The sequence below is a fragment of the Aquarana catesbeiana genome, linkage group LG01 (genome assembly GCF_042186555.1).
Source record: "Aquarana catesbeiana isolate 2022-GZ linkage group LG01, ASM4218655v1, whole genome shotgun sequence".
NCBI lineage: Eukaryota > Metazoa > Chordata > Amphibia > Anura > Ranidae > Aquarana > Aquarana catesbeiana.
The window spans coordinates 109196448-109219163 of record NC_133324.1 but is presented as its reverse complement, the minus strand read 5'-3'; the positions used below and the strand labels follow the sequence as shown (position 1 = coordinate 109219163).

The following is a 22716-nucleotide window of genomic DNA, read 5'->3' as shown; positions in this document are numbered from 1 at the left end:
CAATCTGTTTGTTTTTTTTCTTTTGAACAAAAAAAAAAGTGTGTGGCCAGTTTACTTCAGTTCCTGTGAAAGGAATTAGAAGATTCCAAGAATCCGAAATTTTTGCTTTCAGCCTATATATTGTAGACCTGTATACATTTTTAGTATATGATAATGTCTGTGTATATAACTTAAGCAATACTTTAATTTTTTTTTTTTTTTTAGATTTATGATCTGGAATACCATGATGGGAACATCAATACTCAGTATTCCCTGGGGCATAAAACAGGTATTCACAAAAAATATACCTACAATTACAAGCAAAACCTTCAGCCATTAGATTGTAAACAAAAGCTCTGTATGATGGGAAGCCCCAGTACCAGATCTCTTATCTGGGTATGATAAATCATAAAAATGGTTATCTTGCTTTGGTTTTTAGTCCCATGCTCAGGATCTCATTAAACTACAATCAGATCTGCTTACATTTATTTGCAGTGTCAGTGTCTTGGAACAAGAATGTAAACCAGGAGTTCTGACATTGCTTTGACTTTCTTAAATCACATGCTTGTTCAGGGTCAGCATATAAAAGTATGAAAGCCAGACTCAGCCACGCAGCTAGATTTTTTGGAAGGTGGTCAGCAGTGGCATCCTGTGGCTTTTTTTCAGTATATTTCCTTTAATTCCTCATCTTCAGTGAAGAGTTGTACTTAATGAGAATCATTTTATATGAGAATTACAGTCTAACATTCTCTATAGTTTTCTACTGGCATAGTTGTTCAAATCTCTAAATACCACTTGCTGACAAGCAATTAGCAATTTAATTATAAGTCACACTTAGCAATGGTAATGTGACCTTGTTAGCATAGGGTCAATTTATATGTAAAATAATAGATGATAATATACTTTTCTGGTGGTCCATGTCTCAAAATGAGACCCTTTTATTATTTGTGGCCGCTAAATGTATTTCACACCTCCAGGTGGGTGGAATACCTGCTCCCCTGCCACACGCTGTGGTTTCTACCGCTAGCTTCTAGGTCACTACATGACATACAAATCAGTGGGAAGAACCACAGCTTTGCAGAGGGGGAAACTGGTATTCCACACATCTGACCTGTCAATTACTTGCAGTAGCCGGGAACTGTACTGTACTGAATATATCTATTTTTGCAAAACCTTTTTTTCGTAATTGTACTTTAACGGACAGAGGGTAAAAATAAATGGGAGGCACTGGTTTATGCTGCTGCTTAAGGGAGATTGAACACTGGCAAAAAAAAGCTGTAAGATGACCAGGTATCAACCCCCCCAGGTTTTTTCTAGCGCCTTATGAGAATGAACAGTTTCTCTCCTCAGAGAAAAGCAAATCCATTTTTTTTTAATTTTTTTTATGCATTTTATCAAGATTCCTTTTTCTTCCATCAAAAGTCTCCAGTTGGTGCAGAGCTGGTTTTGCAGCTTTCTGGATTGGCTAATCCTTGGCACTCATATGAAGTGTTTTTCCTGATCCTCTGGCTAATATCTGGTTGAGGGAGTTGACTTCTTTGCCCTGGACACTGAGGGGTTGATTTACTAATGCCCCATACACACTATGAGATTATCGGACGAATGATCGTCCGTTTTTTATTGCATGCTGATATCAGATCGAATCTGATGAGTTTACTAAAGTCACGAAAATTCCCGCACGACAGAAATAAAATTCGGGAGTGATGTCATGTGTTGTAATGCATTTGTATTGCATTTTCGAAACAATAGCTGTACTGATTAAACGAAAATCATACGATCTGGCATCGTACGAAAATTTTTTTCCTGCATGTCCGATAGAATAATATCGGATGAACTGTCCTGATCCGCTCTCGAAAGCTCTGTACTAACGATCCGCTTATCGTACGATCGATTCGAAAGCGGTAATTTCCGTACGATTTTCTGATCGTGTGTACAGGGCTTAAAACTGGAGAGTGCAAAATCTGGTGCAGCTCTGCAAAGAAACCAACAAGCTTCCAGATTTTTGTCAAAGCTTAATTGAACAAGCAGAAGTTAGATGCTGATTGGCTACCATGCACAGCTGCACAAGATTTTGCACTCTCCAGTTTTAGTAAATCAACCCCTGAATGTACCATCACCACTCAAAAGGTTGCCTTCCTCTTTGCCATTAAATGAGAGTTTCTGATTTGACAGCCTTTATCTATGCAGAATCCTTTCTTCTGCATCCAAGAGCCAAGCTTGCCTTGAGCCTCTTTTCTTCCGTATGGCCCGTACACACGATCTGAAAATCGGACGAAAAATACCACTTTCAAAGCAATTGGACGATAATCGGATCTTTCGAGAGCCCATCATGACAGTTCATCTGATATTATCCGATCGGACAAACACAAAAAATGTTCTCATATGATACCAGATCGTACGATTTTCGTTTAATCAGTACAGTTGTCATCCAAAAATACAATAGAATTACACTACAACACATGACATCACTTCCAATTTTTTATTCTGTCGTACGAGAATTTTCGTAACTTTAGAAACCTCTCCATTTTCGATATGCGATTAGCATGAAAAAAAAATTGACGATCTGTTGTCCGATTTTCGGATTGTGTTTACGGGCCATAAAGTTGTTTTTTTTCATTGTTCTCCCATCTCTCTGTCCTGCTCAGGGAATTTCCATCCAGCCTCCATCTTTTAGCTACAGCTTCCTTTTATATGGACTGACTCTCTTTTTTTGTCATTCCCAAGGGTCCCTGCTTCTTAAGCTGGCCATACATTATACAATTTTCTTATTCAGTTTCCTTTAGAAATATAGTCAAAGGGCCTGCATGATTGCATACAAATTGAAAGTGTTTAGGTTTGACCTTTATATTATGTGGTTTTGGTAAAGCTAAAGGAAAATTGTACAAGAAGATTGCCAGCTTTAGTCCAATATATTTATGTGGGTTTTTCAGCTCATCATTCAAGCCCTTAGCCTCAAGGATCCTTTCGTGTACCTTTTAGATGAATTAGTGCTTCATTCGGTATCAAGCATCTGTTCACCCATTCATAGGTTTTCCCATAAAAACCAGAGCATAATTGTGAGTGGTTTGTTTGCCAGTATCCAATCTGCAGCAACATAACTCGGTGTCTCAGAATTAATTTTACCCTGAACATGAGGAAAAGTTTTTATTTTTTAATACAGTAAAACAATTTTTTTTTTTTTTATAGTTATGAGGGTTCCATGATGACCTGTCCAATGTAACCTCCCCCCGAATCTAAAAAAAAAAAAAAAAAAAAAAAACAGATCACCCCTAATAGTTATGTATGGCCTGCTGCCGTCAGCCAGCAATGAACCACCACAGCAGTAATATATTGCTGCAGAGTAGGTCTGCCAATGCGCGTAGTTCTGCGAGTGCACGTGTATTGTCTTGTTCAGTAGCTGTGTATTGTCTTATTGAGTATTAGTGTCAGGAAGCTAGTTGTTAGGTAATTTGGACAGGGTATAATCCCCAATCCTCATTAAATTTAATAGGTACGATGCCCGGCGGGTGTCGAGAGGTGACTCGTTGTACATCTTTCGGCATGTATGCGTTCCTTGATCATCCGATCGAGAGTGAATACTGCTGTGCAAAATGTAAGCACATTGTTTCCCTGGAAGCCCAGGTTCTGAATCTGGGAAAACAAATGTCAGCACGGAGAAGTCCTTCCATACTAAAGCAGAACCAGGAACGTACACGGCAGGTGCCGGCAGGGGCCAGCACAGAGGCAGGTGGTGACAAAGCGGTGCAGGCACTAGGAAAGAGTAGATGGGTGACAGTCAGGAAGGGTAGAGAGGGAAGTGCCAGGGAGGCCGATCCAGGGCTGGAGCTTCCCAATAAGTTCGCTCCATTGAGTGACATTGGTGAAACCAGTCAAGGACCAGCACTGCTGGAGCTGAGGGACTCTCCTAGCTGCCGAGGGAAGAACTCCTCCAGTGAGAGTGGGGGAGGGGAGCGAAGGGAAAGCAAAGGCAGATTCTGGTGGTAGGGGACTCAATTCTTGGAAAGACAGAGAGGCCAATCTGTAACAAAGATGCGCTGAACTGTATGTTGTCTACCGGGCGCTCGGGTTCGGCACATCACGGATCTGGTGGAGGGGCTGGGGAAGACTCAGCTGTCATGGTGCACGTTGGCAACAATGATAAAGTCAAAGGCAGATGGAGTATCCTAAAGAACGATTTTAGGCACTTGGGAGCTAAATTGAGGAAAAGGACCTCCAAGCTAGTATTCTCAGGAATACTACCGGTACATCGAGCCACACCAGAAAGGCAGAGGGAGATTAGGGAAGTAAACAAGTGGCTGAAGAGCTGGTGTAGTAAGGAGGGGTTTGGGTTCCTGGAGGACTGGGCCGACTTCTCAGTCGATCGCCAGCACTATAGAAGAGACGGACTGCACCTAAATGAGGAGGGTGCAGATCAGCTGGGAGTAAAGATGGCCAAAAATTTAGAGGGGTTTTTAAACTAGGCGATGGGGGGGGGGGGGGTCCAGAGGTAGAGCTAGTAAGTGCAGAACATGTTCCAGAGGGTAGTATTGGGGGCATTAGTGGTAGGTTGACCAAAGCACATACACCCAAGGTAGGTATAGTAGCAAGTCCTAGTTGCAATCTCGGAACACCCAATAAGAGGATAATGTGGCACCGGTCTAAACTACGTGGCATGTTCACCAATGCCAGGAGCCTGGCAGAAAAGATGGGTGAACTAGAGATACTGTTGTACGAGGAGGATTTGGATTTTGTGGGAATTTCAGAGACCTGGTTCAACAGCTCTCATGATTGGCTGGCAACCATTCAAGGGTATACCCTTTATCACAAGGATAGAGAGGGTGAAAAGGGGGGAGGGGTATGCCTATATATCAAGAATAATGTACAAGTGAATGTGAGAGATGACATCACTAAGGGAGCTAGGGAGGAGGTAGAATCCTTATGGGTAGAGCTCCAAAGGGATGAAGCTAAGGGGAAAATAATACTGGAAGTATGCTATTGGCCCCCCTAACCTGATGGAGGAAGGGGAGACAGATCTCCTATCACAATTTGAATTGGCAGCAAGGATGGGAAGTGTTATCATAATGGGGGATTTTAATTATCCAGACATAGACTGGGCGGAGGGAAACCACGCATTCATCTAAGGCTTATCCGTTTCTAAATGTCTTGCAGGGCAGTTTTATGGGTCAGATGGTAGACGCACCAACTAGAAATAAAGCGTTACTGGATCTACTGATCACCAACAATACAGACCTGATCACGGTTGTGGAAATATAGGGCAATTTAGGAAACAGCGATCACAGGTCAATTAGCTTCAGTATAAATCACACAAATTGGAAACATAAGGGGAATACAAAGACACTGAATTTCAAAAGAGCCAACTTCCCTAAACTACAAACCTTGCTAGAAGGCATAAACTGGGATAAAATCTTAGGAACAAAGAACACGGAGGAGAGATGGAGTTGCTTTAAGAGCATATTAAATAAGGGCATTAGCCAATGCATCCCATTGGTTAATAAATTTAAAAGAGCAAACAAAAGTCCTGGATGGCTTGACTCCAATGTAAAAATGCACATAAAAGCAAAGGGGAAGGCCTTCAAAAAATACAAGGTTGAGGGATCATCATCAGCATTCAGACTTTATAAAGAATGCAACAAGAAATGTAAGGGTGCAATAAGGACGGCTAAGATAGAACATGAAGGACACATAGTGGAGGAGAGCAAAAAAAATATGTAAACAGTAAAAAAGGGAGGACAGACCATATTGGCCCCATAAAGAATGAGGAAGGACATCTGTTTACAAAGGATGGGGAGATGGCGAAGGTATTGAATTTCTTCTTCTCCTCATTCTTCTCGAGGGAATCGAGGGGCTTCAGTAACCAAAACCACAATGTTTATCCTCATGACACATCACAGGAAGCACCTCCATGGTTAACAGAGGACAGAATTAAAATTAGACTTGGGAAACTTAACATTAAAAAAATCACGGGGACCAGATGGCTTGCACCTGAGGGTACTTGGGGAACTCAGTCAAGTAATTGCCAGACCATTGTTCCTAATTTTTACTGACAGTCTACTGACTGAAATGGTACCAGCTGATTGGAGAAAAGCCAATGTAGCACCAATATTTAAAAAGGGCCCAAAATGCATCCCTGGGAATTACAGACCAGTTAGCCTAACATCAATAGTATGTAAACTCTTGGAGGGGATGATAAGGGACTATATACAAGGTTTTAGTAATGAGAACGGTATGATTAGCAGTAATCAGCATGGATTCATGAAGAATCGTTCTTGCCAAACCAATCTATTAACCGTCTATGAGGAGGTGAGTTGCCATATAGATAAAGGAAGGCCTGTAGACGTATCTGGATTTTGCAAAAGCATTTGACATAGTTCCCCATAAACGTTTACTGTACAAAATAAGGTCCGTTGGTATGGAGCATAGGATGAGTACATGAATTGAAAACTGGCTACAGGGGCGAGTTCAGAGGGTGGTGATAAATGGGGAGTACTCGGAATGGTCAGGGGTGGGTAGTGGGGTCCCCCAGGGTTCTGTGCTGGGACCAATCCTGTTTAATTTGTCCATAAATTACCTGGAGGATGGGGTAAACAGTTCAAGCTCTGTATTTGCGTACAATACTAAGCTAAGCAGGGCAATAACTTCTCCGCAGGAAACCTTGCAAAAAGATCTGAACAAATTAATGGGGTGGGCAACTACATGGCAAATGAGGTTCAATGTAGAAAAGTGTAAAATAATGCATTTGGGTGGCAGAAATATTAATGCAATCTATACACTGGGGGGAGAACCCCCGGTCGGAATCTAGGATGGAAAAGGACCTGGGGGTCCTAGTAGATGATAGGCTCAGCAATGGCATGCAATGCCAAGCTGCTGCTAACAAAGCAAACAGAATATTGGCATGCATTAAAAAGGGGATTCATTCCAGAGATAAAACGATAATTCTCCTGCTCTACAAGACTCTGGTCTGGCTGCACCTAGAGTATGCTGTCCAGATCTGGGCACTAGTCCTCAGGAAGGATGTACTGGAAATGGAGTGAGTACAAAGAAGGGCAACAAAGCTCTGGAGGATATTAGTTATGAGGAAAGGTTGCGAGCACTGAACTTATTCTCTCTGGAGAAGAGACGCTTGAGAGGGGATATGATTTCAATATACAAATACCATACTGGTGACCCCACAAAAGGGTTAAAACTTTCTCGCAGAAGGGAGTTTTAACAAGACTCGTGGCCACTCATTAAAATTAGAAGAAAAGAGGTTTAACCTTAAACTACGTAGAGGGTTCTTTACTGTAAGAGCATCAAAGATGTGGAATTCCCTTCCACAGGCGGTGGTCTCAGCGGGGGGCATCTATAGTTTCAAAAAACTATTAAATAAGCACCTGAATGACCACAACATACAGGGATATACAATGTAATACTGACATATAATCACACACATAGGTTGGACTTGTGTCTTTTTTTCGACCTCACCTACTATGTAACTATGCAACTATAGTACAGGACACAGGATAATTAATCATAACCATGGATTATATGTAGCTACTATCAGAAAATTGGACACTGGTAAAAGAAGAAAGCTCACATCCTCAATATAACCCCTTCTACTCCCAGCTAGCATCAGTTTATTTCTAGTGTTCTAAGGTGATGGACCTATTATGCCTCTGGCTCCACCAAAGCCACTGCGGCTTATCCACATCATGGATCGTGTTAAGCTAGCCACACCGGTTCTGAAGGCTGTTGTCTGCCTGTGGTGTAGCCCTGTCCCTAAAGACCCTCTCGAGAGTGTGCCCGCTGTGGAGGGCAAATCTAGGATGTGGTCTAATCCCTTACGTCCTGCCTAGAGTTTAAAGACCTCTGTTAAGTGCAGGGTGCTGGCACTCCTATGCCTACGTCATGGAGGAACGCAGGACGACACTTAAATGATATGTTGCAGCTATGGAGTGGAAGGACTGTTGTCTATTTAAATTTGGCACCAATCTTTCTGGTGGTTTGGCAAAACAGCCTGGTGTAACTGCTCCTGTGTAGCTGTTTTTAGCTGACTCATTGCACAAGCGCCACTTTTCTTTCTTTAGATCCTCTTCTATAGGTTAGCACCAGCAGCCGCCTACTGTACAGCACAGAAATCATTGGATGCTGAACTTGGTTTAGAAGCTTATGGTGCCTGGCATATAAATATCATTCCTTTCCTCTCCACAGCTGCAGAGGTTGTGAGATGGGACATCAGAGGGTGAGAGTACTTTCCTCTCTTCCAAAACTAGGCCTTCTACTTCTGAGGCTAGAAGTTCCTTTTGTCTTTCTCAGGCTTCCAATTCCAAGTTTAAAGCTGGCCTTACACCTGTAGATTTTTATCAGGTTTTTATCCAAATGTGACTTGACTAATTTGGAACAAACTTTTATTTGAGTACCAAGTCAATGTAAATTTTCAATTGACGATCCGGATTACCTTTGACAAATGTATGCACATAACACTAGTTATTAGTTACTAGTGCAGTTGCCAATAGAGTCAATAAAAATTTTCCAGGCCATTTCTCAGTGATGGGGACAACCCACTTGTCAAAGTAGGGGGACATCTGTCGGTCTGTAGTCTCAGTTCCTGTGACTACAAACTGGAGTTTTGGAATCTGCTTCCTCACCACTTCGTGGTTTCAAATTTGCCTCTCTCCCTGCACAGATGGCAGATCTTGCTGGTAATTAGCAGCTACTCTTGTATAAGGGGTGGGTCATCGCCCCAGTTGCGAATGAGGAATGGTTCAGGGATTCTACTTGAACTCGGGGGAAGCCAGACATGGAATTTCTGTCATCCAGGTACAACAACGCACTGGGCAGGTTCCTATGTTTTCATGCATATTAGCTTAGCCTTGTTTCCATGTCCTTTGAACAAAACCATAGAAACTGGGGTGCAGAAAAATGGCAGCAGGTGCTCTGGTCTGAGGAGTCAAAATTTTAATTATTTAGCTGTAGCAAAAGTCAGTTTGTTTGCAAAGGGCTCGAGAGTGGTACAATAATGAGTGTCTGCAGGCAACAGTGAAGTATGGTGGAGGTTCCTTGCAAATTTGGGGCTGCATTTCAGCAAATGGAGCTGGAGATTTGGTCAGGATCAGTGGTATTGTCAATTTTTTGCGCAGTGGCAGTATCATAGCCAATGAGGTTCAACTGAGGCGTGATTTTTGCTAATTGCTTCTCGGCCTTTTGGCGAAAATCAAGTGTAGTATCTATTCTTATCAGTTTCCAGGAGGTGGCGCTTGCTTCCGTCCCTGATCTATGGCGAAATAGAGATGGGATTGCGGTTGCTATGCAAAACCTGCTGGAGTGAAGGTGACCTGGAGTGGTTTGTAGCCGAAAGGGAAGCCTTCTGATGGGGATGGAGAACCACGGGGTCTGAACCAGAGGGTCGGGACCCTGGCCTTCTGGCCTGGATTGGGGCGGATCTAGCTCCAGACAGTTATTTGGGAGAGAACGCTTACTCCTGCCTTGCAAGGGGGGGAGGGAGTGGCAAGTACTTCCCGAATGTAATTAGGAGGAGTGATGGGAGCGACGGCAGAGCCTGATGGTAAAGGGCTCTTTCCAGCTTCCTGATCTCCATATCCTTCCTGTCTGTGGTGGGGTCTGCTGTGGTCTGGGCTGGGGGGGTCAGGGCTTTTTCGAAAAGCCAGTGGTGAATGTGCCCCTGAAGTGGCAGTTCAGGGGTGCCGTATAGTCACGGTGTGAAAGCACTTGATTTTATGGCACCATGGTCACTTCACCACAACACACGTTTTTCGCACCTGCCTCTTGGGCCGGGCCTTTTGGCCAGGACCAGGGGAAATTTTTATGCCTGGCCGGAGGGCCGGCCATTGTATAGCACAATGGCCACTTTCACTCTCCCATCTCACTATCTTCCCCACTCTTTCTTTTACCCCTGTTTGTCACCTTTTTGTCTTTTTTTTTTGGTTGTCTTTGTATACACGTTTTGTCACTGTGTGGCGAGTAGGGTGCGGGTCCTCGGGCCTACTCTGAAAGTCTTGGGAGGGGGTGGACATAGGCCTTTTGGCTTGGTTCGCCCTCTCCTTTGAGGGGTCTCTCTTCGGGAGAGCCCCACTGTACTTGGGTTGGTCTGCTTCGGCAGTCCTTCCAGTTGTGGGGGTCCGCCTGCTTTTGGCCGGATGGACCCTTTGTCTGAGTACCTCAGTCCCTGTCTGGAGCCTAACGCCCCGGGGGATCAGGGTAAGGTCCTTCCCTAGTGGAGGACTCTGTACACCCGTTGCACGTTTTTGTGTTTCACTCTCTATGTGTGGGCACTTTTTTTTGGCACCGGGTGGAAGTTTTTGAGGTGTGTTTTGCACGCCACTGGCTTTTCGATAGAGAGGTATTGTCAATTCTGAGAAATACAGGCAGATGCTTATCCATCATGCCATACCATCAGAGAGTCATTTGATTGGCCCCAAATCTTTTCTGATAGTTTGGTCCCCACAGAGCCCTGGTCTCATCATCATCGAGTCTATCTGGGATTACAGGAAACGGCAGAAGGGTTTGAGGCAGCCTACATCCACAGAAGATCTGTGGTCAGTTTGCCAAGATGTTTGGAACAACCTACCTGACAGTTTTGAAAGCAAAGCGTGTTCACACCAAATAGTGATTTGATTTGGATTTCTCTCTGTTCATTTACTTTCCATTTTGTTAATTGATAAAAATTAACTATTAACACTTCTATTTCTGCTGGACTGCTTTTGGAAGTCTAGTGGTTAAAGACTAAGGATGAGCTCCGGCGTGTTCGCATGCTGCACATGCCGAGCCCGCCAGGAAGTCGGCGCAGCGCTAATCACAAGCAGTGAGACATTTCCAGATGTGCGGCTGCAGAGATCGGGAAATGTCTCACTGCCTGTGATTAGAGCTGCGCTGTGCCGACTTCCTGGCGGGCTCGGCATGTGCAGCATGCGAACACGCCGGAGCTCATCCTTATTGAAGACTAAAGATACAGTGTTCTGTACTGTACTTCTAAGAAAATTTTTTTTTTCTTTCAATAATTTTTATTGAAATTTTGAAGTCCGACAAAGAGAAACTTTCGGTAGCGTTACAACAGCCAGAACTCAAATCTATTTACAAATACAGTGAATCACAAACATCTCTCCAAAACTTGAACAATTGTTAAATATATGGAGAAAATCAAAATTAACATTGTAAAGTTAAGTAACCTTGCTCCAAGTCTGTTGTTTTTTGACTTAACCAGTAAAATCTATCTTGGAGTACAGTACATGACAAAGGTCCCCCAAATCTCTGTTCCTTGTAATCTCCCTATTGCTTGTTACAAAACTGAGGCTAGCGAGTGTAGGATAGCGAAAGTCCCTGCAGCTTTGTATTCTGCTAGTGTCCAGTCACCTGAAGGTAGCTGCATATAACCCAAGTCTAAAGATCATGTGTCCTTGTATAGTATATGACAAGAAACAGGTTTTATTGAGAAGTCAAAATTCCTATTTTTCTTCCTATATTTCAGGCTGGATTCACTTCTGGAGTTGTTCTAATCTTTTTGATGGGCCTTTTAACACTTTACTGCTGCTACAGAGTTTTGAAATCGCGAGGCACAATAGGTGAGTTTTATGATTTACTTGGCTTCATCCATTTTCTTTGATATTTATACATAATAATATCACTCTTACCAAATGACATCATCCTGGGTTTTCATGTTCATACCATTAATATGCACCAAGTTTGAAGCTACTCTACCATATTTGTGCACTTTCACCAGAAAATGGTGAACATCTGGTTGTAAATTTCCTATTTATATGATCCATGTCCCCATAAAATATATATTACACAATATATTACAATGGTTTATCCTCCATGTACTGGTAGATAGTCTCACTATTGTTCTGGTACATTTATTCTTTATTCAACCATGCTGTCTCTGTGTATAATTCATTTTTAAAGCTTGTTTAGTAAATACCAATGTTTGCATTCAGTCGGGGATCCAAACACTGTGTTTTACTGTAACTCATTAGTCCAGGAGATAATTCATGAGCATGGCATAGAAATTTTTTTTTTCCCCCCCATCATACTTGCCTAGGTGGATACAGCATCAGTCCAATGCTGCATCTGTCCCACGGCACCTCTGCACTGAGAACCAAGCGATAGAACACCGATGGCTCGGTTCTCACAGCTCCATGAGCAGAGAGCTGCTGCCTGTCAGTCAGCAACTCTCCGCTCTGCCCCCCCTGTGCTCACTGGAGCGCTGAGCTGTGGAGAAGTGGGGAGCGGCCGAATCAGGCTCTCAGCAGCTCGCTGAGACGGGTATCAGTCCAGGCACCTGGCGGATCCAGACTTTATTGTCTTGATGACGCAGTGCCTGGACTGATTCCTGTGACATCAGCAGAGAATGGACTTCAGTCCGCTCTCTGCTGAAAAATGGCTGCACTCCTGTGACCCATAGGAGAAGCCTAGCCAAACGAGCTCAGGCTGGACTTCTCCTTTAATGCATTCTTTGCATTAGGGTAAAAAACCTTTTAGATGCAGCTCCCCCCTAGCCCCCCTAAATACCTACCTGAGCCTGATCTCAACCCAGCACTGTGCTTGAGAGCAGAGATGCTGCTCTCTCTCCCTCCTCAAGGGACTCAGTGAGAGCAGTGGAAGCCACTGGCACCAAATCCAGTGACGAGGGATTGGGGGGGACGCAGGTCTGAGCCACACTGTGTGTGTCAATAGATGCACACAGTGGGACTCTGGATTGAGCCCATGCAAGTACTCCCCTAGAATGCTGCTTGCTAGGGGGTTACTCAGAAGGCAGTAGGAGCCAGGAACACCAGCAGGGGACCCCAGAAAATGGATCGGGGCTGCTCGGTGTGTAACAATTGCACAAAGCAGGTAAGTATAATGTTTTTTGTTTTTTTTTTTTCTAGAAAAGCTCCTTTACAATCAGCGTTTTGCAACATAAACGAGGGAAAGATGGTAGCAAAATGAATATATGTTGCACAAGGGAAAAACTTACTTTATGTTTAGAATTGACCCTTAATAGTTTTTCTATGACGTACCTCTATATTTAGAGCTAATATTAACCTTTTCAGAGTTTATATTATAGTATGATTTGGTGATGGAGGTCAGTTTTGTAGCCAGTAGTAAGTATATCAATAAGGATATGTTTGCTTTTTTTAAATGGCTTCTTCTGGTCCAGTTCTAATAGTGTGATTTATTAATAAGCGGTATATCTAATACAAAAGAAATGTAACTGTTACTTATAATTGTACAGAATATATTGGGGTTCAGTTAGGAAATATCCATAAACACCAATCCTGTAATAATCCTCATTCCAGTGGTTCCCCCTGGTGTGACTTTACAACCTGGTGGGACATTCTATTACATTAGGACAGGGATCTCCAAACTTTCTAAACAAAGGGCCAGTTTACTGTCCGTCAGACTTTATGGGGGGCCAGACTGTGGCCATTGCGAGCAGAAATTGTCTTGGCATCAGCGGGGAGTAAACAATTTCGAACAATTCCTCCACCCAATACATGAGGGAATAGTGATCCATCTTTGGTGTCAGTGAGAGGGATAGTGCCCCATCGTTGGTGTCAGTGGGAGGAATAGTGCCACATTGTTGATGTCTTTAGCAGGAATTATGCCCCATCGTCTGGGTCAGTGGGATGAGTATTGCCTCATTGTTTGTGTCAGTGAGAGAAATAGTGTCCCATTGTTGATGATAGTAGCAGGAATTATGCCCCATTCTTGGTGTCAGTGGGAGAAATTGTGTCTTGTGTTCCAAGGGCTGAATAAAGGCAAGCAAAGGGCCGTAGTTTGGAGACCACTGCATTAGAACCTATGAACTGTTTGTTTTATTAGCTGTCAGACAACTGTTGCATTTGTATTATTTATCTGGTTAAGTTCGGCTGTTATACTTATCATGTTTTACAATCCTCATATCAGCCAATCAGAAATCACTCTGTACCACATCACAGTATATGTATGGGTGGCATTTCAATATTAAGTTCCAATTTTATTTAAAGTAGACAATACAGGCAGTCCTCGAGTTACAAACATTTAACTTACATACAACTCATACTTAGAAACGTAGGGAGACAACAGGAATTGAGAGGAAATCTATTCATATGAAGGGAAATTCATTCCTGTAAGAGTTATGGGGAAAATGGTGTCTCCACTGGAGCTATACCACCAATCCACAACAAGCCAAAAGTTTCAAAATCCAAATGTCACAGGGACATAAATTTGAGTATGAAATCTTCTGAACCGGGACACAGACAGCAAAACAAACGTTACAGGGGTGTTTATTCTTCCCTATGCTATCCAAAAAACAAAAACTTATTTTAAGGCTGGAGTTGCGCTTAAAAAATGTACCTGTTCCAACTTCCATACTAATTCAACTTAAAGCAGAGCTCCAGTCATTTTTGTGTTTATTAAAAGTCCGCAGCTACAAAAAGTGTATCTGCTGACTTTTAATAAACACACACTCGCCTGTTCCAGGATCCAGCGATGCGCTCTCCCAAGCCTCCCTTCTTTCCCTGACGCCGGCATCTCAACTGTGGGCACCTGGCTGTGATAGCTTGCGGCTTCACAGCCAGGTACCCACTGAGTATGCGTGAGTCGCACTGTACCTCCTGAATGGTTCGGCAATTGTCTGAGACCTGTGACATGTCCCAGAAGACTGCAGGGAGGGAGGGGGAGAGGAGAACTTCAACTCGGATTGTCTGTGTGAGCTGATACCTGTCAAAGCTAGGTACCTGCTGCCCTCACAAAAAAACTGCATGCCAAATGTGGCAGGGGAGGAGTACCTAAAGTGGAACTTCGCCTTTTGGGTGGAGCTCCGCTAAAAATAAAAAAACCTTCAGAAACTATCTTGTTTGTAACCCGGGGATTGCCTGTAGATGGATGCAAATCTAAGGCTGTTGTCAATGTTTAGGTTAGTCACATATCTTAGGTAATGATACACAAAAAGTGTAATGCACACCTACAATTTAGATGTAAAATGTTTGTATGCAGAAGTTCCCTTTTATCATAAAAGTTTACCGGAGGTTCAAAAGTCCAAAAGTATGACTGTAGAATGGCTGGTCTCATGGGACCTTATTCAGAAATCACCGCCAAATATTGTTCATGTGCAGTAGTGGTAATTAACCCCGCCGCCATGCTGGCAAGCTTATCATCCCGTAGTTTAATCCAAGCAGTGTAAATACCTAAATTTGATCTGGTGTTGGCCTCTTGCAGTTCCTATACCGCATGGCTGGAAGTTAAGAAAAAGAAGCAGGTTATCAGTATATGTTCTGATAAGCATGCTGATAGGAGGAGTAAGCAAAGTAAAAGAGAGATGAGCGTATCACTTCTCCTTTTATTGCCCAGTCATAGGCTGGGGTAGCCCTATACTGCCTGGTTTCTGAGGAAGTGGGTTGAATATTGCAGACTATCAAACTGAGGACATCTAGAGGAAGATAAAACTTTGTGGGAAATCTCTAGATTGAAGGTGAATATGGAGACAAAAGCTTATTTTATCCTTCAGTGGACTATTCATTTGTATCTTATTATTTTTGGCTGGATTATGTTTTATAGTTTGTAAATTTGTGTATTCATAGAATGTAGAACAAGTGTTCAGTAGGAGACCCTTTAATAGTTTATTGTTGGTATAAAAGTAGTACACACATCACATATACACACTAAAGTTTAAACATTTTTTATGTTGCCTTAGTAGGGGCATCTGCCATCTTCATACAGTTTTCTTTATATTTGATCCAGAAAAGGATAATCCATTTTTTGTTATGAAATCTGACAACAGTTGTATGATCTTTAATAAGGATTTTCCAGTCGGCTGAAAGATCTGTACACCAAGCTTGGTGTTGATCACTCCTCAAGTACCAGTTAGAGATATTTGAAACAGTCATGTTGCAAGTTAAATTGTTTAACATGATTTTCTGTTTTTCTTTCCTTTTGCAGCCTCTATTGATACCTCGACATGGGAGTTTCCAGATGTCTGCCAGTACTATTTTGGCTCATTTGGACGGTGGTCCAGCCTCCTGTTTTCTATGGTGTCACTTGTTGGAGCAATGATTGTCTATTGGGTGCTAATGTCCAATTTTCTATTTAATACTGGGAAATTTATTTATAGTAAGTAAAAATTGAATGCGTCTGTGAAGGTCCCCATTTATCTAGGGGTATATAAATACGAGAGAAGAAAAAAGGGCTTGGAGATCATTTTAAACATATTTAGGCATCCGTTCTGGAAAAGGGGTGGGTGGGGTGGTACGAAGGAAAAGAAGGGTTGGGAAGAGATTCACAAGAAATGAGGAGTTAGTTGCTTCCTTTTTTTTTTATATTGGATGTATTTTGCATTTTTTGGAAGAAAGCATATTGTTACATGTCGTTAAAGGATAAGTGCACCCTAACACTAAAGACTCTACATCTACAGACATCCACGATCTAACATTAACCTATCTAGCCCTGCAAAGAAGAAATCAGTATACATACCTATTTTGAAGCCGATCTGACCCCACGCTGAGCTGTCAGCTGAGGCTTCGCTGTGGAGGCGGGTGCAGAGGACGTCAGCTGTGTCCCCTGCAGAGCTTCCGCCGCTGGGGACCGGATCAGATCGGCTTAAAAAAAAAAGTATGTATACTGATTTCTTCTTTATAGGACTAGATAGGTTAGGCTTATATCGTCTGTAGATATCGATTTTAGTGTTAGGGTGGACTTATCCTTTAATGGATCTAAAAAAAAAAACATTTCAGAGAAATTGCTGCTTCTCCATCGTCTAAACAACTTGCTAGTCTTACAGATTATTCAATTCTGTCAAAATCAAACAGTGGCCCCTCCACTATCCACACAGAGTATAAGGGCCCGTTTTTATTTGTGTGGTGTGATAACTTATGTATGTCAACATGTGTTTTGTTGTTACCCGCGTTGCAATAATTTTGAATGGGATATCGAGGCACCCCAGCATATCTAAAATCAGGCACAAATATATTTTTGTAATGCACCACACAGCCAATATTTATGGCATCAGTTTGCAGTGATGCATGTAACTTGTATTTACTGCAGTGCAGAAGTCTGATTTGTCCCGTATTGAAAGCCTGCACACAGTCACTTACCTCTTGCCTATTGAGTCACTGCCTCCATAGCCAGACCAGCAAGATGTGCCTCCCTTTCAAGTCCGTTGCAGCAGCAATTCAGGCCAGCTAGGGAGCGATTGCATTTAAGTTTCTGTATAGCCAAAACTTTTTTTTGGATAGAATAGGACAGTGTTAGATCCCCTGTCCTTTTTATTGCCGTCTGTGTCTTCGCTAGATGTCCTAGGACCTCTCAGCCAATCACATTTGGTCTTTAATTTTCTAACACACCTTAAAAACATCAAAGCAACAGTGTGGTTGCACTGGACGATGCTGAGGTTTTCCTTTCAGACATTCTTCTGTTTTATGCGTAAAGTGTATTTTCCACTAGCAACTAAATTGGGATAGCGCCTACTTTTATATTTTTCATATGCCTCCATTCACATAGCATAGCTAAAAAAATATTTGAAGTGCTTGTTAAGTCACACAACCCCAATACTTGTATCCTCTTTGTTTTATGAAGATCTAAAGTACTGCGTGTGTGTTTTTTTTTTTTTTTTAATTATAATCCTAAATACCTTTTCTCACGCGGTCGCTCTGCTGTCACGTGTTCCCCCTCTGATCTCCTTCCGCAATCTAAGGAGAGCAGTGGGAGGAGCTGAGATTCCCCTCTGACATCAGCAGAGGGAGGTCACGTGACCGCAGAGTGGCATTGTGAAAGGGGGTATTTAGGCTTATAATAAAAAAACACAGTACTTTAGGTCTTCATAAAACAAAGAGGATACAAGTAATGGGGGTATGTATTGCAGTGGAAATAGCAGCGAGAGGGGAGGGGTGGGAAGCAGATAGGCTCTCACACACAGACTGAGCTGACAGGCAGGGAGGTAGGGGACAGGGACAGACTGTGGGATGACGGAGGCACGTAAACTGACCTTGGTATCATGGATCAGCAGCCATGATTACCATTGTCAGTTCACATAGGGGGACACAAGAACAGACAGGATCAACCAGGTATTTTAGGACATAGAAAGGGAGAAATTACACTGCAACAGCACTATGCTGTTAATCATGCGTTTAAAGATACAGGAGCTTTTTCTTTCTCGTACATCACTGGACACAGAGCCTCAGTATTACTGATGGGTTATATAGGGTATCACTAGGTGATTGGAAACTGGTCACACCCTAAACAGGAAGTTCAACCCCCTATATAATCCCTCCCCTTACAGGGATGCCTCAGTTTTTACGCCAGTGTCTTAGGTGTTGGACGTGTAAAGATGTCCTGTGCTGAGCTCCAAAGGGAATATCCTATATCCTATACTGGGACAAGCCAGGCGAACCGGATCCATTTCAAAGTGTCCTTTCTAGGCCGAATTGGATGGTACCCGGGCCTCGTATCCGAAGAAACTAGGTTTTTTCCTGTAATGCTTCCTCTTTTTAGAGAGCTGGACCCCACATTTCAGAAAATGGTTTTTCTAGCCTTATTTCTGGCCGGGTGCTTTACAGGCCCAGAACTGCAGATCCCCCTATCCGTAGGGGGCCCCAGTCTCTGAAGGTTTTTCCAAACGGAGCCCACCATGAGAGGTGAAGATTGGGTCTGTATAACAGAACCCTGCGGCTGGATAAGGTAAGGGAGATTCTACAGAATTTTTTTATTCTAGTAGGTTTCTCCTTTAAGGTAAATGCATGCTATGCCTATTGTCGCCACCGGGGGCTGCCAAGAGCACATACCTTCTCATGCTGATGTCTGTCTCAGTGTTTGTTCACGCTGCACAAGCTCCTCCAGCTGAGCTCCAGGTAGGATGGGATGGGGGGTTCTCCTCTGGATATTCCCCCCAGAATAGGGGGAGGCCGCAGGTGGTCTGTGAGGCGGTAGTATACCCCACTATCGCCGCCATTGCCACGTGCAGGCCCCATCACTGCCGGCCTCTCTCCTTCCTTCTCCACCCCCAGCCTTCCCTCCACGCTGGTCCCGGAGGGTCGGCTCGCGCGGGAGCGCACATTTATTTGAAAAACGAGGGGGGGCGGTAGAGGGGGGGCGTAGCGTCAGCGCGGAGTCCAGCATGCTTAGACGCCCAGATCGCCGGCTGCAAGGCTATAGAGGCACACTTTGTAGGTGTACACAGCCTTTGGAGGGACACAGAGCTGACGGTCGCATGTAAGGTGGGACACAGGCATTCTCCTAGGCAGCATTTACTAAAGAAACACTAGACTGGGCATTGGTAGGTGGGCTGTTCCTGGACTACATCGCTCAGCAGTCAGTGTTCATTTGTGATACCTCCACCTTGTTGCTTTGCACTATGGGTAGAAGAGGTTCAAATACCCCAAGAACCAGAGGCTCTAGGGGATCTCCTTCAGTTTCTGAGGACTCCCTTTCTGCAGCACCTTCCCCCCCTTAGGGGCCAGGGACGGCTAGCCAGGGAGAGCCGTTGGGGTCAGGGGCTACACCTGCTTCTGGCACTTCAGCCCCTGTATACATTACGCAGGAGTTTTTTTTTCCTCAACCATTAATGGTTTAGAGGAAAGATTAATGGCCGTAATTGCATCTTCACTCAGTGGAAGAAAAACGCAGTAGGTCTATCTCTGTTACCCGGGACCCTCAGGAGGAGGAGCTCTGGGATAGGGGAGAAAAATCCCTTTCAGAGGATCGGGATAGGACGGATGATTCCTTCACTGAGGAATCAAGTGGAGAAGGGCCCTCTTCGCTTCTCAGGATGAGAAAGTCTTAGTACAGATCCTTGCTGAATTGGTCCGCTCCACATTTAAAGTACCCGTATCTGAATCAGTTAAAGAACCCTCTACTTCTTTGGGGTCACTGAAGCCTTCTCAAACAACACATGCTTTTCCTGTTCATAATTTACTTGAAAAAGCTCATTTATTCTGAGTGGGATCACCCAGATAAACGTTTTTTCCGCCTAAAAAGTTTTTCAACACTTTATCCTATGGAAGAAATGTTTATAAAGATGTGGGGGATACCGGCCGTTAATGCCGCCATTTCCTCTGTAAATAAAAGTCTGACTTGTCCTGTAGACAATGCTCAGATGCTCAGGGATCCTGTGGATAAAAAGATGGAATCCCTATTGAAGGATATTTTTTCCTTAGCAGGTTCAGTAGTTCAACCTGCAGTGACAGCGATCGGAGTCTGTCAATACTTAAGAGACCATGTTAAGCAGGTCATCAAGGTTTTACCTGAACAGAAGGCCCAGGGGTTGGCTAACCTTCCAGCGGCCTTATGTTTTGCTGTTGATGCCATTAGAGATTCTATCATGCAAACCCCTCGTCTTTCACTTGGGTTGGTGCATATGCGTAGAATCCTATGGTTCAAAGATTGGTTAGCTGAAGCACCATGTAAGAAACTTCTGGCTGGATTTCCATTTCATGGTGCAAGGTTGTTTGGAGAAAGACTTTGATAATTATATCCAAAGGTTCTCTAGTGGGAGAGCACTCTCTTACCTGTTAAGAAGAGGAGTAAGCGTCCCTCTTTCAAACGGACTCTTTCCCCAGTGCCAGGGCATCAGCGACGGCCTCCTCTGTCTGGGTCAAGAAAGAAGAGTCAACCCCAGGGACAAAGAAGTCCTGGGGGAAGAAGCCTGCTAGACAGGACTCTAAGGCCTCTTTATGAAGGGGCGCCCCTGCTCGCTCGAGTGGGGGGAAGACTGCTACAGTTCTCAAAAGCTCTGGCAGGAGGATTTTAGGACAGGTGGGTAATCTCCACGGTAACCTTAGGTTACAAACTGGAGTTCCAAGAATTTCCCTCTCCTCATTTCCTCAGATCAAATGTCCCCAGAGATCCAGAGAAAAAGCAGTCGCTCCTTCTAGCGTTAGAGCGGCTTTTGTCGCAAGAGGTCATTATGGTGGTTCCCATGAAGGATCAAGGATTGGGCTTCTATTCCAACCTTTTACGGTCCAAAAGCCAGCTGGGGATGTCAGACCCATTCTGGATCTAAGGGATCTGAATCGATTCCTAAGGATTCGATCCTTTCGCAGGGAATCAATTCGGACAGTAGTCTCCATCCTCCAGGGAGGAGAATTTCTGGCATCGATAGACATCAGAGATGCATATCTGCAGGTGCCCATTTTTCTTGCTCATCAAAAGCTCTTATGCTTCGAGATAGGAGGGTGCCATTTCCAGTTTGTGGCTCTGCCTTTCGGACTAACCACTGCACCTCGAGTGTTTACAAAAATCTTGGCTCCTCCTCTGGCCAGATTAAGGGCTCAAGGTATAACTGTCATAGCATACCTAGACGACCTGCTCTTGATAGACCGGTCGGTAGCCTGTTGGAACGGAAACTTGAGGACCACAGTCAAGTATCTGGAACACCTAGGTTGGATCCTCAACCTAGAAAGATCTTTCCTAAAACCAGTAAGAAGACTGGAGTATTTGGGTCTGATCATAGATACAAGCCAGGAAGAGGGTATTTTTACCTCCGGCAAAGATCACTGCCTTAAGGGAGCTGATTCTGGTAGTCAGGACCAAGAAGGGTCCTTCTGTCCGCCTTTGTATGAGGCTGCTGGGAAAGAGGGTAGCGTCAGAGCCTCAATTGGTGGTTAATACCCGAAAGCTTGCAGAAAGGGAAATCCTTTCTACCTGTCACCTGGACGGTGGTAACAATGGATGCCAGTCTTTCGGGTTGGGGAGCAGTTCTGGAAGAGTCTGCGGTCCAAGGGGTATGGTCCAAAACTGAGAGGACTCTACCCATCAACATTCTGGAGATCAATGCGGCATATCTAGCTCTAAAAGCCTGGACTCTCAGGCTACAGGGTTGCCCAGTCAGGATCCAGTCCGACAATGCCACAGCAGTGGCTTATATCAATCATCAGGGAGGCACCAGGAGCCGAGCTTCTCAAAGAGAGGTGAACCAGATCTTAGTCTGGGCAGAGAAGCAGGTGCCATGCATATCGGCATTCTTCATTCCAGGGATAGAGAACTGGCAGGCGGACTATTTAAGTCGCCAGCAGTTACTCCCAGGGGAATGGTCTCTGCATCCCGACGTCTTTTGGGCCATATGCCAAAGATGGGGGGTTCCAGATGTAGATCTCTTTGCATCCCGATTTAACAAAAAGATGATAAACAAAGTAAAGTGCAGCGCAAAAACTTGAGAAGAAATGAACAGAAAAAGTCCCATAAAAGACATAAAATTGTATCCTCCTCTGTCTAAATTCTTCTTGATATAAGACACCCGAATTCTTCAGCGTAACTGAGCAAATAAACTGCTTACCAGAAAGAAGATCAAAAGAGGCATAATTACCACCAATGCTGAAGAGGTCCGGGACAGCTGATCTGAAGATTGGAAAATATATCCGGCAGCTAATCCTCCAATGCAGCAGGTGATAGAGTTACTCCAATTGTGCGGTGAAGCAGGAAGAAAAAGAAGGGACATCTGGAAATTAGTCATTGTATGCACCCGGAAGTTCCTGTGCTGGTCAGGATCTCCATCTAGGTGGACATGGCGAGGTCTCTTTAGCAGAGAGGAGGTGCTGCTCATTGACCTCCTCTCTGCTAAAGAGACCTCGCCATGTCCACCTAGATGGAGATCCTGACCAGCACAGGAACTTCCGGGTGCATACAATGACTAATTTCCAGATGTCCCTTCTTTTTCTTCCTGCTTCACCGCACAATTGGAGTAACTCTATCACCTGCTGCATTGGAGGATTAGCTGCCGGATATGTTTTCCAATCTTCAGATCAGCTGTCCCGGACCTCTTCAGCATTGGTGGTAATTATGCCTCTTTTGATC

General features: G+C 43.9%; 1 protein-coding gene and 1 pseudogene across 1 annotated transcript in view; both read left to right on the top strand.

The window, feature by feature from the left end:
* The window catches only part of SLC38A9 (solute carrier family 38 member 9), a 194686-nt gene that overhangs the window by 131531 nt on the left and 40439 nt on the right, over positions 1 to 22716 (top strand). Inside the window, exons 5-7 of the mRNA XM_073622814.1 lie at positions 205 to 268; positions 11441 to 11534; positions 15874 to 16044. Coding sequence (XP_073478915.1) covers positions 205 to 268; positions 11441 to 11534; positions 15874 to 16044 — 329 coding nt within the window. The remainder of the gene's footprint in view (positions 1 to 204; positions 269 to 11440; positions 11535 to 15873; positions 16045 to 22716) is intronic.
* On the top strand, positions 9084 to 9148 carry LOC141124503 (U4 spliceosomal RNA; annotated as a pseudogene).